We start from the raw sequence: 16,861 nt of genomic DNA on the forward strand, positions 1-16,861 counted from the left end.
GGGGAAGGTTTTCAGCTCTCAGCTATTGCTCTGACCTCTTGGCTTTTAACTCTGCAATTGGCTCTGTGGTTCTTATTTAAGAAGATGGTTACATCTACACATAGTACATGCTGTGAGAACATGGTGTGAATGAGTACACATATCGCATGCTATGAGAACATGGTGCGAATAAGTACATATATCACATGCTGTGAGAACATAGTATGAATGAGTACACATATCCCTGCTGTGAGAACATGGTGTGAATGAGTACATATAGTACATGCTGTGAGAACATTGTGTGAATGAGTACACATAGCCCTGCTGTGAGAACATGGTGTGAATGAGTACACATAGCCCTGCTGTGAGAACATGATGTGAATGAGTACACATAGCCCTGCTGTGAGAACATGGTGTGAATGAGTACACATAGCCCTGCTGTGAGAACGTGGTGTGAATGAGTACACATAGGACATGCTGTGAGAACATGGTGTGAATGAGTACACATAACCCTGCCCATGGTGTGAATAAGTACACATTGTACATGCTGTGAGAACATGGTGTGAATGAGTACACATAGCCCTGCTGTGAGAACATGGTGTGAATGAGTACACATAGCCCTGCTGTGAGAACATGGTGTGAATGAGTACACATAGCCCTGCTGTGAGAACGTGGTGTGAATGAGTACACATAGGACATGCTGTGAGAACATGGTGTGAATGAGTACACATAACCCTGCCCATGGTGTGAATAAGTACACATTGTACATGCTGTGAGAACATGGTGTGAATGAGTACACATAGCCCTGCTGTGAGAACATGGTGTGAATGAGTACACATAGCCCTGCTGTGAGAACATGGTGTGAATGAGTACACATAACCCTGCCCATGGTGTGCATAAGTACACATTGTACATGCTGTGAGAACATGGTGTGAATGAGTACACATAACCTTGCCCATGGTGTGAATGAGTACACATTGTACATGCTGTGAGAACATGGTGTGAATGAGTACACATAGTACATGCTGTGAGAACATGGTGTGAATGAGTACATAACCTTGCCCATGGTGTGAATGAGTACACATTGTACATGCTGTGAGAACATGGTGTGAATGAGTACACATAGCCCTGCTGTGAGAACATGGTGTGAATGAGTACACATAGCCCTGCTGTGAGAACATGGTGTGAATGAGTACACATAGGACATGCTGTGAGAACATGGTGTGAATGAGTACACATAACCCTGCCCATGGTGTGAATAAGTACACATTGTACATGCTGTGAGAACATGGTGTGAATGAGTACACATAACCTTGCCCATGGTGTGAATGAGTACACATTGTACATGCTGTGAGAACATGGTGTGAATGAGTACACATAGCCCTGCTGTGAGAACATGGTGTGAATGAGTACACATAGTACATGCTGTGAGAACATGATAGCTGAGTACTCATGTGTGCATACAGAGGGACAGCTGAGGAAAAGCTTGCTCAAGGAATACCATAATTTATAGAGAAAGGTCATCAGTTAAAAGTAACACAAACCAGTAAATAAATTCTAGATGGCTAGTTCATAATTGGGAGTATATTTTAAATGTTCTTTTTATATTTTATTTAAATAATTCAGATGATCACCAGAAGCCTACTGCAAGGCAGCTCCTATGCTGGCCTTTAAGACACATTAGAACATATGTCCAGTAATTTACTGAGAGAAAAAAGGTGACAGCTAGTTTGGTGTTATGAAAGAAAGGCACATTTCTGAAAAACAAAAACAGGAAATTTGTTCCGATCAGTGTGGGCCTAGGATTCTCTAAGGAAGTTATGTGGAGACTGAGGTAGGAAGTAACTATCGGAATTAAAAAGAAACACAACTCAAGGAGAGAAGTACTTGAGGCAGAGGAAGGAACACATACAAAGACATCATGGCTAGAGAAGCACACTACATCTCAAGAACCGAAGAGAAAGTGGAGCTTACAGGAGACAGACGCAAAGAGTGTGGCAGCCACGCTCCGGGGCCAGAGTAGGAGAGAGGTGCCTAGACTGTGGAGGGCCTATTGTCCATGGTAAGATTTGTGACCTTTATCCAAATAGCAATGAAAAATTATGGCAAGGTCTGCAAAGGGAAAATGACATGATTGTATTTGCCTGTAAAATAATCTTATCTCTGTTCATACATTATAGAAAATGCATTAAGGGAGGAAGATGGAGGCGTGGAGACTAATTAGGAAGCCATTGCACAAAGCCTAAGTGAAGGAAGATAAGATTCTAAATAGAGCCCTAGGAGGGGATTGGCAGGTTTGCCTGTAAGAGGTTAAAAACAAGTCAAGGGAGTTTGGTGATAGAGTATGCCCGTGTTGGTTCTTGGCTGTTGTAACTCAGGACAGCACTTCATAAATGAAGATGACTAGTGCAGAGTCCCGTGTGTCCCGAGACCACCCACACTTGGAGTATTACTAGAGATTTAGATGGTGTGGCTGCTGTTCTGGTCATTTGGGTGGTGGATAATTAGGATAATTTGTCCTTCTAAACCAATTTAAATATCCTAGCATCTGTCTGAGGGCTCAAGAGATTGAATTACCAAGATATCAACAAAGAAGCTACTGAGTTACTCTGACAAAATCAGATGTGAGCATTGACAAAGATTCTTCTCACATTATTTATTTTCAACAGTCCTTGAGAAACCATACCCTACCTCAGTGACTGCCCAAACTTGCATCACAGACATCAGGTATTTCTAGTTAGAAAAAAATTATAGCAACTAAGAGCTGACCATCAGTGACACATGAATGCGAAGGAAATCAATGAGTAATAGAAAAGTTATTCATCTCTTTTCATAACTCAAATTACTTTGACTATTTGTGTTTGAGAAATTTCTTTGCTGCCTTCATTCACTGCCTTACTCCATGGCTTCTGCTTTCAGAGTCTTCATTTGTGCTGGACTATTCTGCTGCCCACTTGGAAATGGTGCATTCTTCCATCCTGTTACTCATTCCCCTGGTGCCTCTTCTCTTCAGAGAAGCAAACATCTCAGGCAGAACTAAGCCAGGGCTACAGAGAAGCACCAAGACCAGCCTCTGGCTGGGATACCCAGGAGGGAGAGAGGAGTGAGTCCAGGCTAGCCTTGCCATCCTCATGGTTGCCATGAACAGCCAGGCATGTGCTTGGCAGTGGAGGAGCAAGATAGGGGTGGACAAAGCTAAAATAGAGAGAACAGGAAAGTCTGCTGGGGTCTGGTGTTCCAGGTATTCTAAAGTCCTTTATTACATGGAAATGTGAGTTTCTAAGTATATGCCTATAAATATATAATATTTCTGAGATTTTGCTTTTTATTTGGCCCAAAGAATTGTTCTATTGATAGCTTTGCAAGCTGTGTATATCCAGTTATATTTATCAACAGTACTTTCTAAGTCTTAAATTTCTGAACAAAACCATGAGTAACCATCTATTTTTTAAATTTTTATTTTAATTAACACTTTTCATTTATTTTACATACTGACCAGTTTCCCCTCCCTCCTCTCCTCCCAGTCCCCTCGCCTGACTCCCATCTACCCCGCTTCCCTTCCGCTCCTCCTCAGTCTCCATTAAGAAAGGGACAGGCCTCTCATGGGAGCCAATAAATCATGGCACATCAAAATGAGGTAGGAACAAACTCCTCCCCCTGCATTAAGGCTAAGTGAGGTAAATCAGCATGGGAAACAGGTTCCCAAAAGCCAGCTAAGTGCCAGGTCCTGATCTCACTGCCAGGAGCCTCACAAACAGACCAAGCTACACAACTGTCACACATACGCAGAGGGCCTAGGTCAGTCCCATCGGAGGCTCCCTAACTGTTGGTCCAGAGTTCTTGAGCTCCTAGGAGCTCAGGTAAGCTATTTCTGTGGGTTCCCCTGTCATGACCTCAAACCCTCACTGGCTTGTACAATCCCTCCTCCCTTTCTTCAGGAGGAATCCCAGAGCTTGACCCAGTGCTTGGCTGTGGATCTCTGCATCTGCTTCCATCAGTTACTAAATAAAGGCTCTCTGATGACAATTAGGATATTCACCAATCTGATTACAGTAGATGGCCAGTTCAGGCACCCGCTCCACCATTGCTAGGAGTCTTAGCTGGGGTCATCCTTATGGATTCCTGGGTATTTCCCTGGCACCAGGTTTCTTCCTAACCCTGAAATGCCCCCCTCTATCAAGATGTCTTTCTTTACTCTTCTCCTCTGTCCTGCCCCCAACCTGCCTCCCACATGTAGCCTGTCCAACCTGCTCCCTAAAGTTCCCATCTCCCCATCCCCCCACCTCATTTACCCAGGAGATCTCTTCTATTTCACCTTCCAAGGGAAATCTATACATCCCTCTTTGGGCCTTCCCTGTTATCTAGCCTCTCTGAGGCTGTGGATTGTAAATTGGTTATCCTATAATTGACTCCTAATATCCACTTATGAGTCAGTACATAACGTGTTTGTCTTTCTGGGTCTAGGTTACCTCACTCAATGATTTTTTTTTTTCTAGTTCCATCCATTGGCCTGCAAATTTCATGAGGTCATTGTTTTTTACAGCTAAGTAAGGCTCCATTGTGTAAATGTACCACATTTTCTTTATCCATTCTTCTGTTGAAAAGTATGTAGGTTGTTTCTAGGTTCTGACTATTACAAATAAGTAAGCATCTATTAAAAAAAAAATCACAGTGGAATAGTTAGTAGTCAGCTCCAAAGAGGATGAAGTCCAGTCTTTTAGAGTAATGTAGATGGAACTGGAAAATAATGAAGATAAGGAACACATACTAATCCCACTCATGTTTAGAAGCAACAAAGTTTGTTTCATAGAACTGGAGAGCAGAATGGTGATCCCACAAGACTGGGACAAGTGTGTGGGAGAGAAGGATGGGAAAATTGGCCAATGAGAAAGTGACAGTTTGAAGCAAGTGCCTCTGATATCCTGGGGCACAGTAGGGTGACTTTAGCAATCAATAATGTACTGCATATTTTAGAGGGCTAAGAAAGGATTTTGAATATTTCTACCAAATGATAAATGCTTGTAGAGATAGGTATGTTGATTTGAACAACAGTGTATACATGTTATATAAATACCCAGGGTTTATAAACATGTATAGTTTGTATATGAATTTTAAAAATGTTATTACTTATATACCAAAGTTCTTTCCCTTAACTTTTTAACTGTTGAAGTAGCTATTTTGACAATAAAAAGAAACTCCCAACAAACAGCTCTGCAACAAGCGGCATAGTTTTCTCACTTGTAGCATCTAGTCACATAAACTCCTCTGCATTTACCTCTCAAGTCCAATGTGTCATGTGTCATCTGTGTGGCCAAAATTTCACCTACCTCCATATTATATACGTTCTGCCTGAGAAGTGGTATATGTAAAGGTACATTATTGCATATATATCATATATAACAGCACATCTGCAAAATGTTTTTGTAATGGCATCTCTTAAAATCTAGTCTAGCATCCTATACCTAGTGGTTGTTTAATGTCTCAGAGGTGTGTCTGTGATAATTTGAAGGGACGCTTCAAAGAACAAGGAGAGATATTCTCATGTTATTTTTATTCTAACTTTAATAGTCAAATCATTGTGGTTGCTACAAATTCATTATGTCATGATTAAATAATGATCTAAGTTTCTTTGGTAAATTCTTAAAATTAGTGTTTTAATGCTTAACTGTGTTCTTCTTCTTGTATTACCAAAGTATATTCTGGGACACATTTGACATTTCTTGTTTAAGAACAATCAGAGATCCAATATATCTTCAACTTCAATTTTTTTTCCTACATTTTGAATATAGAACACTTCAGTGAAATTGGCATGCTGAAGTGTTATCCAAATTACACAGGAAGAACTCTCACTCAGGAAGAAATTCAAACTCAAATCCTATAACTATCAGTGATGGAACGCTTCAGTCTTTGTCACAGTGGATGGTGTGTATGTAGCAGGCGAATGGAGGATGATAGCTCTCCTCCACACACAGCAACATGAGAAGAAGGTTTCTGTTCTCTGTGCTTAATAGCTCAGAAATAATTTATTTTAAGCTTTTGGGACAGAGACTTTAGTTCAACAACCACACATTTTTTATCTCTATGTTTATAAAACTTTGCTAAATATTTTACATGAATTAAAACAGTCAAAGGATGAGATGCATTTCAAAAGCCTTGACAAACATGTCCTAACAATCAAGTAGGAAATAGAATCCTTACAGTAAAGAAGAAATGGAAATGCAGGGGATTTAGTATCATAGAGCCCTAAGACTTCTAAACCAGCTATTTTGTGAGTTCACTATGCACCATTAAATGCATTCTGTGAATAATGCAGTTGACATGATTCCTTCTTGTGTGAATTGCCACTTCTGGAAATCAGTCAAACCAAAGAATAAGTTGAATAACCTATCAGCCCACTTACTAAAACTTTGACAACAAATAACATGTAATACAGCAATTTAAGATGTGTGGAAAGACTATAAGCAAATGTATTTTATCACTGCCAATATAAAAATCTGCATTGAGTACATGATTGAGTGTATTTTTAAAATTTCTAGATGTGAACATATATGTGTACATCTATTTTTGAGTCCCCAGCATTGTGTGTACAAGAGGCCAAAGCCTTCATGGGCAGCATGCAGCTGGCTGCATGGCACACCTATCATTTCTGTTTTGACTGCATGTCCGGTTTTGAACCTATAAACATATGTAATACATACATGTGTGTCCTATATGTGGTATTTTTGTTTGACAGTGTGTTTGAGTTCTTTCTGGCTCTTTTTCTAGCAGAGTTCAATCCACAGCTTTCTTCATTGGAGACTTTGTGACATAAAAGTGAGTTAATTTGTGTTACACACTCTCTTAGATAATGTAGACTTACGCATTGTTTGGCTTAGGTTAAAAATTAGAAAATCCCTAGAAACATATTAATTGATACTATGTGGCCTTTGATGAGTTAAACAATCAATTTTTATACCTTAGTTTAACTGATGTCATAACTTTTATATAATGTTTAAAGACATATCTCCTTATGAAGTGTTGAATGTATATGTTTTATAAGATGTGTGTACTATCTGTTCTGTACATTTTTTGTATGCGTATTAGCAAATAATATACTAAAAATCATAACAAAAGGAATTTAAAATGAGATTTTAAATCTTTTTAAAGTAGTTGCTTTTATAAATCTATCATTTGCCATATTTTTATGTCATTTATTCCTTTTTTTGGCTAAAGGAAGATTGAGTTACTACTGAAGAACCTAATGGTTTGGTAGTACTAGACACTGACTCCTTGAAAATCTAATTCATAGGTTTCTCTGCTGAAGTTACAGTCATGGAGTAAAACTTAAATCTTATATTTCTAGAATTTACTTTTTCCTTTATCTTTAACATTCCTTAAACAACCTTTCTTCTTTAATAGATCTCACAAGATAGCAATATTAATTATTTACCTATTGAAGTCATTTTTTAAACTTTTCTACTGAATTACTATAATTGAGCCTTCTTTAACCCAAGTACCTAAAAAAGGTAAAAGAACTTTTGTGTGGAGCATTTGATAAGCTAGTAGGTTTGGCTAACAAGGCAGAATTTTTGTTATAAAATTTGAGACCATTTTGACAGTCGCTTGATCTATAGTAGAACTTTTGACACTGATTCAGGAGAATGAACTGGCCCTGTAGCTGCTAAATCATGGCTGTTTTTCTTGTATCCGCTTCCCAGTTTGAAAAACACAACCAAAATTTGAGAGACATGAAAAAAGCCAGAGCTATGTTTTGTTTTGTCTTCTGTATCAGAAGTTAATCATGTGCACTGCTTCCGTTCCTCTGTCCAGAAGCACGTGTCCCTAAATGTTCTCAAGTGTTGCCACAATAGTCTCACCCTGCTTTCATAGCCTAATACTTCTTATGGAATCAATTTTATAGGCTCCTTAGATGCTTAATGATGCTGATAAATGACCATTACTTAAGGTATTTTAATCTTTACTTCTTTATTTAGTTGTTTTGACTCAAAATGCTGTCTCTAGAAATTGCCATGATCAAATGCATTGAGACAAAGTCAAACATTTATTACTGGACTCTTGATTGGGGAGCTCTTGTGGATATGGCTAACCACTGAGGAATTTGGCTGCACATGACCTTTGGTGATATGGAGGAGGTGATCATGTTATTGTTGATGATAATTAGGTGGCAATAGCAATCACTCACCTAACATCAATAGCAGTAGTCTAACATCAATAGTCTATTTGGTGTGCACCCAGTCTGTGTCTCCAAACTAGTGGTTGGATGTGTTGCTTCAAAATGAATTGAACCTTAGCAGTTAGAAAATATAAACTATTTTTTGTAGTATTTGATAACAATGCTTTGCTGTTTCCTGATTCTGCTTGAAAACCAGGGAGGTGAATTTTTATAACCTTTTGAAATCTATTACTCTTGCATGTTTGGGTCAATAAAGAAAACAAAAGTAATGTCTTTAGGAATGTTACCATTCTCCTATTTCCTAGTCTGAAGTTGCTACATAATTCCATTCTATCCCTATCAGGTCAAAGAATGGCTGGCGTAGTCTTATGTGAATGTTCTTTCTATCCTGTATTTTCATGAGGCATGAGTGCTTTCTAGAATGGATCTTCTTCATAGTGAGTTCTGATGAAAGAGATGGAGCTCTTGCCATTGATATAGTTCCCTAACACAGCTATGGCAAGCTTTCTGGAAGCCACAGTCTTCCCCCAAACACTTTCCACTTTCCTCTTCATCTGCCTTAAAGATAACCATAAGACATGGTAGGGCAAAGAGGAAGGTTTACATCTAGGTGCTTAAGGGAAATGTTTAATAGTAAATAGAAAAATTGTTTAAATTTGGGGGGAGCTTTATGCATTACTTATGCAAATGCAAAAGACCAATAACCTTAAGCACTGGTACCAAATCTCCAGAAACTTAATTAAAACATGTAGCCAAGCCAACCTCTCACTGTGACATAAACAGAATATTATAAAGGGAACATTTTAGTAAAAAAAAAAAAAAAAAAAAAAAACAATTAAGCAGCCTTTTTCTGAGTTGGAAATATTGTAGACAATGATACAGTTAAAAAATAACTAAATGCATAAATGTTTCTACAATGTGGCCAAAGCAACATGCTTTAGATGTAGGTTGAAGAAAAAATGCTATAAACTCAATTAAGTCAAGTGACCCTCAACCCTCACCTCTAAAAGGGACAATTATAAATCATGAAACTCAATTTGTATTTTTAATTTAGAATTAACTAATCCCAATTCTAAGTCTTCCATTATATTTAAAATACACTGTCTCACCTCTTCAGACAAAAAATAATGCAAGTCATCTGTCAGCAGAAAGAGACAGCTTGAACGTTAAAGGTTCTTTCTCTCCCTTTTTTCCTCCCTCTCTCCTTCCCTCCCTCTCTTCCCCCTCCACCTCCCCCCACTGTGTGTGTGTGTGTGTGTGTGTGTGTGTGTGTGTGTGTTGTTGTTGTTGTTGTTGTTGTTGTTGTTGTTGATGATGGAAACATTTTGCTATTTAAAGGGCTAATAAGTGTTACACATCCCCTAAAAAACAATGGCTGCCCTGCTCTGTACTGGGCGAAAGATAATGAAGTGCTTTATTTCATTTACAGACAATGCTAATGAGGAAGAGTTGGAAAAGATCCAGTAAGGTAATTCTTAGCATGTGATCTTCAGCTTTCCTTGTTGAGAAGACTCTTAGCTGCTCTACCAAATTCCTCTCATCCTCTTATGAGCTGTACCACAAAGTTTCATCACTGCCCGTTGCTTTCCCCCCATAATCTCTAAGCCCATCCTGGGACGCTTTCTAAGTAGAACCTCACTGTGGCAGAGCACTCAGACCACTGTCTTGCTACTCTCCAGTCACTTCTCAGCCTCATTCTCAGCATCCGGTCTCCACTGTGTGCACAACAGGGTCTACAAAATCACTCTGCTCCAGGACCAAGTGATGACACTGGGGCGGAGACAACTCCAGACAGAAGTAGCTATGAAACTTCCTGGGTTTGTTCACAGAAAATTGAGTATTGGCCTTTCTAAACTCTAAAGTCCTTGTGTCATTACAACTTGAAGACAGTTTTCCCTTGTCTCACTTCCAGAATGAGAGGAGTGGTGACTCAGAAGTGCACTGAGCTTTCTGCATATATGTACGTAAGACACATAGTATCTTTGGTGATGTTAGTATCCTTGATGATGGCACCACTCCTGAGCATAAATATCATGAAACTGAACTTTTACTTGACTGTACTTCGAAATAAATTAAACAGATTTCCTTGTTAAAATGACATTTATTCAAATTTCTACTTAAAAGGTCAATATTGCTTTTAATAGTTCTGATTTTTTTAGACCCTGGAACACTGGCAGTTTCTCTTCTTCCATTCTGATCAAATCATGCTGTTATTTAAGTTTTTATTCAATTTCATCATTTTCCTTTCCTTTTACTGGGAATTAAGAAAATATGTATACTAAGTATTGTTTTATGTCTGCTGTGATGTCTTACTTCTCATATTCAGTGAGTTACTCCCCAGTTCTTACACACTGACAACCAAGAGATAACTCACTGAAAGAGTGGCACTCGAGAAAAGCACATTACTGGAGAAAGCCGAATGTCCACTGTGGTTTCACTAAACAAAATCAGCCTCAAAGACTTTTAAAAGAAATGATTGAATTGTTTATCTTTGTAACTGTGCTTTAGAATTAATATTATGTTAAATGTGTTGATTTTAAAATATACAGAAGACTTTCCCCATCCTGTGATTCTATGATGATATTTTTGTATAAAAACCTACTAAGCTATTTGTCCCTGTGCTTTTCCAATCTTGGTCTCAACAATTCACACTCTTACAATCCCTCCTCTTTCTCGACAATCCTCCTCTTTCTCAACAATATGGAAACACATGAATTATGAACCAAAAGCTGTGGAGCCCCCAACTGGAATCAGGCCCTCTGGATAAGTGAGACAGTTGAATAGCTTGAACTGTTTGGGAGGCACCCAGGCAGTGGAACCCAGACCTGTCCTTAGTGCATGAGCTGGCTGTTTGGAATGTTGGGCTTACACAAGGATACTTTGCTCTGCCTGGAAGGAGGGGACTGGACCTGCCTATACTGAATCCACCAGGTTTAAATGAATCCCCAGGGGAGTCTTGGCCCTGGAGGAGATGGGAATGGAGGGGAGGGGCTGGGGGGAAGGTGGAGGTGGGAGCGGGAGGGGGGAGGGACAGGGGAACCCATGGCTGATGTGTAAAATTATAACACAAATATAACAAATAAAAAAAGGAGAAAAAAACCTACTAAGCAGTGGATAGTTAGCAGTATTCATTTTCCAAATGAGTTTAACTGGAACTGGATATTACATAATATCTGGCATTAGTTAATATGAGTAATCTATCTCATTAAAACACAAAAGAGAGAATAGAAGTATCATTTTTGACTGGGCACACTGAGAGGCACTTAACCCTTGAAATCCCAGCACTTCAGGGACTGAGGGGAGAGAATTAAAGTCCAGACCTGGCTGCAGAAAAAGAACCATTTTAACATATATTCAGATAGATCGATAGATGGTAGATAGATTTTTATAAGCCTTTTAATTTGTTTAAGTTAATCTTAATGATAAAGTAAAAATAAATCCACATAATTTCCTTGAATCTATAAAAATTTAAAGGAATAACAAATATATTATTTCCATTATGTTTATATATAAAATTCTTGGTGTTTTATAATTAACTATCAATTTAAATATTGAAAGTTTGCCAGTATAGATGCAAAATGCCTGTATCTAATTTAGCCCCCACTTGAGTAATTGACAGATTATATTTAGTACAGGTGTTAATAAAAGACTAAGGGATTTTTCAATTTGGTACATTTTCATAGTGATTCTAAATGCTGAGTGAGTTAAAAATCAGTTCACTCATTTTGTTTTTTCTATGAGAACCTAATGAGCACTTGTTAATTCATTCAGATTTTTACTATGCCTTAAAACACTGTCCATATTCACCAGATAGTGTTATAAATATACAGTGTTATATTAAAAAATCCATGGAAAATTTCGCATGTTTAATTATTCCCTACTTCATAGGTCTTCACATCCCCTCCCCTGAGTTGGCACTGTTTCTGAATCTTTTCTCCAGGCAGTGGCATCTAAGAACTAAGGGAGAGGCGAGTGGACTGTGTGTGTGCAGGGGTGTGTTGCTGTTTCACTGAAATGTTCTCCCCTTCTAACTGCTGCATTCTTCACCCTTGAAATCTATGTCTTACTAAGGAGAATATAGAGAGAAGATGCTTGAATCATACTTAAATACAATCACTTGTATTTTTATAGTATATATATTTATACTATACAATTATGCTCACCATTGGATTTTCCTATAGACACAAATAATTTTCTTCTCTGAAGTTGCAGCATACAGGAATGAAATCCCCTGTCATCATCATGGCAGGACTTGAATATGGAGCATGTCTTTGAACACCAAGGGTGAAAAAATCCGAGGATCAAAACCTGCCTAGTAAAGACTTACATATAGCCAAACATTGTTTTCCAAGGCTGTTTGTGGCTTGGGGCTTTCCTTCCTTGTCTTGATTTCTTTTGGAAGTAATCTAAGTACACAGGAGAGTCACTACATTGATGGTCCTTTTGTAACATGTACATCTCCCTTGTACATAAGGTGAAATAGCTTGTAGAATTTCCTATCGTCCAAATACCTGTTTGTCACATCACTATCTTCACTTTATGTGATAAAGCTTTTTATTCATATTTTATTTATGTTATTTGCTACACTTCTGCCAATAACAGATTCTCTCATGGAAATAGTTGTGGTACTCAAATGCTGTGAGACAGTATGCACTATTGAAACAAGAGAACCGTGCTCCAGAAGACAGGGACATCATGAATGTTACTCAAGACAGGCTCTTTATTATTATAAATCCAACTGTTATCACTTTATAAGAAGTAGGAAACATGCATCTACAAGTATCTGTGAAGAGCAAGACATAGAAATATGGGCTAGATTTCAACTGCATACAAATCAGTAAATAGTAAATTCCAGTGTCTCCTTTTCTGGGTGTAATAGCATCCACAAACATTCATTATGATTACCAACTATACACTTTCCATCATGTACACTTGAAATCCTCTCTCACACTTATCTGTAATACAAGAATATTATTGTGGAAGAAAAGAAAATTAACATCTACCCAAACTCAGACAACTAGGTAGTTATCTAGGTCAAAGAGTTACATTTATGTGATAAAATACATTTTGGCAGAGAAATTGTGATGCTTTGAGAAATCTATCATTGATAATTCATTTAAGGTTAAATTATTCATCAAGAAAATTCCATGAGCTCAAAAGAGAAGATATATAAATATATATATAGTAAATTTTGTGGGATCAAAACAAAAATGGAAATGAAATAATGAAATAATTGTGTCTGTTGGCTGGCTTGGAGTTTATTCAGTGGTGCATATGCCTATGCTAAACCCAGAGGAGAGTTTATCTGTGGTTATGATGAGTAATAATTAACAAGTTACTGTTAAGCATGTTGGTGGATGAAGCAGAATTATGATTTCAAATCAACCTGTAGTACAAAGTGAGAACTTACTTTAAATAAAAAATAATAAATGTATGTTTTCAATGTATTACTTCAATCATCTTAAAAATACTGTTTGGGGGGTGCCTCATGTTTAACTAAAGTGCTGCTGGCAGTTGATGACTTCTGAGTGACAGCCATTTTTCTTTGTAGGTGTAGCCTCTGATAGTTTGCCCATACTTGAGCGGATGGCTATGCTCATGCATCTAGGCCAATATTAATTGGAGTCTGTGAGATAGTAATTAAAAAAAAAAAGAGGACACAAAGTTAGGAGGGAGATGTGTTGGGAGAGGCTCTGGGGGCAGCTGGAGGTAGGTAGTGAAGTGGTGAGGATTAAAATATGTTATATGCATGTGTAAAGTTGTAAAAGAGCAAATCAAAATTTTTGAAAAAGAAAATGCTATTGTAATCACATAGAGATACACTTGTTAAAACCCTAACTATAACAATTTTTAATTGTTTTCTTTAAAATTCTGTCCTTTGAATAATATAATGTAGATTATTGTAGTGATATTTCATTACTAGATCTGTTATTTGACAGCCTACATCACTTTTAGCAATAGATCTTCTTATAAAGATTTTTATAATAATCACTTAGCATGATTTTAATGAAATATGAAACACTTTACCCATTGGTTGAATGAAGCAATTTTAATAAGACTTCTGGCAAAAATAACGTTAATTTAAACTGGGGAACACCGAGCTCTGTAAGACTGCAGGGCATAGTTAAACTGGCACCTTGCATGACACATTAAAAATGCATCAATGACTTGTAAATGCTTTAAGTAAGGGATAAAAACACATGAACATGTTTTTAACTATCACACATAGTCAGGCATGATGAAAAAGATATTAGTTTACAATTATGGGGTCTTTCTACTGAGACATCCCTTGCTGATAAACAGGTGGTTATAAAGAAGAGAAAAAGGTTGTAAAAAACAAAAGCTTTTGGTAGGAGACTCTCAGCTGTGAGTGATCACAGTGGTTTTAATTTAGTATAACATTTATAATTATATGCACATGTCTTTAACATGGAAAACGTTTACATGTTTTTAAGGAAACAAACTTTTATTTATAATTCCTTACTTTGGCTATATTTTTGTTACCAATCCTTTAAAAAATACTATAAAATAATATCTTATATTATATCAGAATTAATTGTTCTGGGATTCTAAAATGCCAACAGTAAACAATGGTGGACAGCAATGGGGCATCCAAATACAGCAGGTATTTGGACCTCAGTTATTACATTTGTAATGTTTATTTATTTGATAAATATTACATATTAGCATGATATTTGATTATCCTACACAAAGGCATAGCTCGATCTTATATTGAAATGATTTTTCCTAGATGTTTTGACAACATTTCCCTGTAGATATAAAATTAGATTTTATATACTTTAATTCATAATGACAGAGATTTGCTATAACCATGACATTATGTTTATTTGACTGCTTTTGATGAACTTATAAATGTTGTTGCTCTTTCTAGAGTAAATATACATGATCTGGTTTAAATTCAAGGGATAAAATGGACCCCTAAGCACAAGATGGAACCCATCAAGCTTGTATCCCACATCTAAGATGTTTATTGCATGATTGCCAATTGACCTTTGCTTCTTGGATGTGTTAACAAATACCAACCAATTTCCCCATGATCCTTCTTGAGCTGATTAAAGGGGGAACTAAGGTATCAGACTCCAGTTTAATAGAGCAGAAGGCAGACACAGAGATGTGTACGGCATCATGATGGAAGAATAGATGACACATAGGTAGATGGACGGTGGATGGATGAATAGACAGACAGACAGATGATAGATAAATAGATGATAGATAATTTATTCATTTTAACTACTTTAAATACTCAAATAAAAATAATTCATAATTTTGCAAAGACTTTACTACCAAAATCCTAGTTGATATGATTATTCAAAAGCTTAGTCAATATTCTAAGTCATTGCTTTTTGACAGGATGGAAGCATCCTAGGACCTTGACCTTTATGAACAATAATTATCTGACCAGGAAATTTTATGTAACTGATTTGTATAAGAGCTTACAAATATTTCCAATCTCTTAAATGTCCAAAATAGTGCCAATGAAAACAAATTTGTCATGTACATATAAAAACAGGTTCATATAATCTAGAATAATGACTTAATTCTGACATATGAATTTTAGGGTCACAGGTTCAACTTTTTTTTTACTATTTTTATTCTTGAAGAATTCCCACATTATGATAATGTGAATTATGTTTCAGGACCTATATACTGATCTAGTTGTAAAATATCACTTTAAAGATTGATAGTTAGGGCCCTGGAGAGATGGCTCAGAGGTTAAGAGCACCAACTGCTCTTCCAGAGGTCCTGAGTTCAATTCCCAGCACCCACATGGTGGCTCATAATCATCTGTAATGAGATCTGGCACCCTTTTCCCTATACATAATAAATAAATAAATCTTTAAAAAGATTGATAGTTAATCCTCATTCTGATAACAAAATCTTAAAAGATGTTTTGTATTTATTTTACGTACAATTTAAAAATTATTATCATATTCAATTTTTAGGTAAAACTGCACTTTTATTTTTCTGAAGAAAAAAATTATCTTTTAGATTTTTACTTTTAAAAGTATGATTAAATTTTAGACTTACAGTTTGATTTTTCATCTTTGAGAAGAAATTTATTTATAGTGCAAAAATACTTTGAAGGAAAACTAGTCCTAACTAGAACAAAACCAATGGATCTTCAGCCATTCATTATTTAGAGTAATTTTGATGATTGTCTTTTATCAAGCTGATGTCTGTATTTGTGTTCAATTTTTTTTAACAGTTGATTTATAATTTAAGCACCCTCATACTGCTGCTTTTCCTCACTATGAAGTCTCTTCTCATGTTGGACATGGGAGTGTTACTTAATATGTACATGATGATTTGACTCAGGGCTTCTCCGGAATCACAACTGGTTTGTGTTTTCCAGATTAACATCAGTACTATTGTTCAGGACTCATCATAATGCCGGCACTGTGATGTTATTGCTGGTGCTATTGTTATTGTGGTGGTTATATACTTATCACTGTAGTTATTGTTTATTGTTGCATTTATTGTCTTAATTGTTGTTGTTATTGGTGTTACTTTTGTTATTGGTGTTATGATGATTATTTTCTTTGCTATTAATGTTGCTATTATTATTTTTTCTTACTGTTTTTGTTGTTACCAATAATAACTACTCCTGGCTTGTTCTATTGCAAATTTCATATTAACTCAGAGCAATAAATGTCACTAGAAGCCACATGAAAATTAAACTGTTTCACT

The 16,861-nt window shown here is 36.7% G+C and overlaps 1 protein-coding gene across 2 annotated transcripts in view; it reads left to right on the forward strand.

Moving 5' to 3' along the window:
• The window catches only part of Mctp1 (multiple C2 and transmembrane domain containing 1), a 583,339-nt gene that overhangs the window by 349,863 nt on the left and 216,615 nt on the right, over positions 1 to 16,861 (forward strand). For both annotated transcript variants that reach the window (XM_036206958.1, XM_036206959.1), the window contains exon 6: positions 9,582 to 9,620. In XM_036206958.1, coding sequence (XP_036062851.1) covers positions 9,582 to 9,620 — 39 coding nt within the window. The remainder of the gene's footprint in view (positions 1 to 9,581; positions 9,621 to 16,861) is intronic.

This window comes from Onychomys torridus, chromosome 15 (assembly GCF_903995425.1).
Source record: "Onychomys torridus chromosome 15, mOncTor1.1, whole genome shotgun sequence".
NCBI classification, from domain to species: domain Eukaryota; kingdom Metazoa; phylum Chordata; class Mammalia; order Rodentia; family Cricetidae; genus Onychomys; species Onychomys torridus.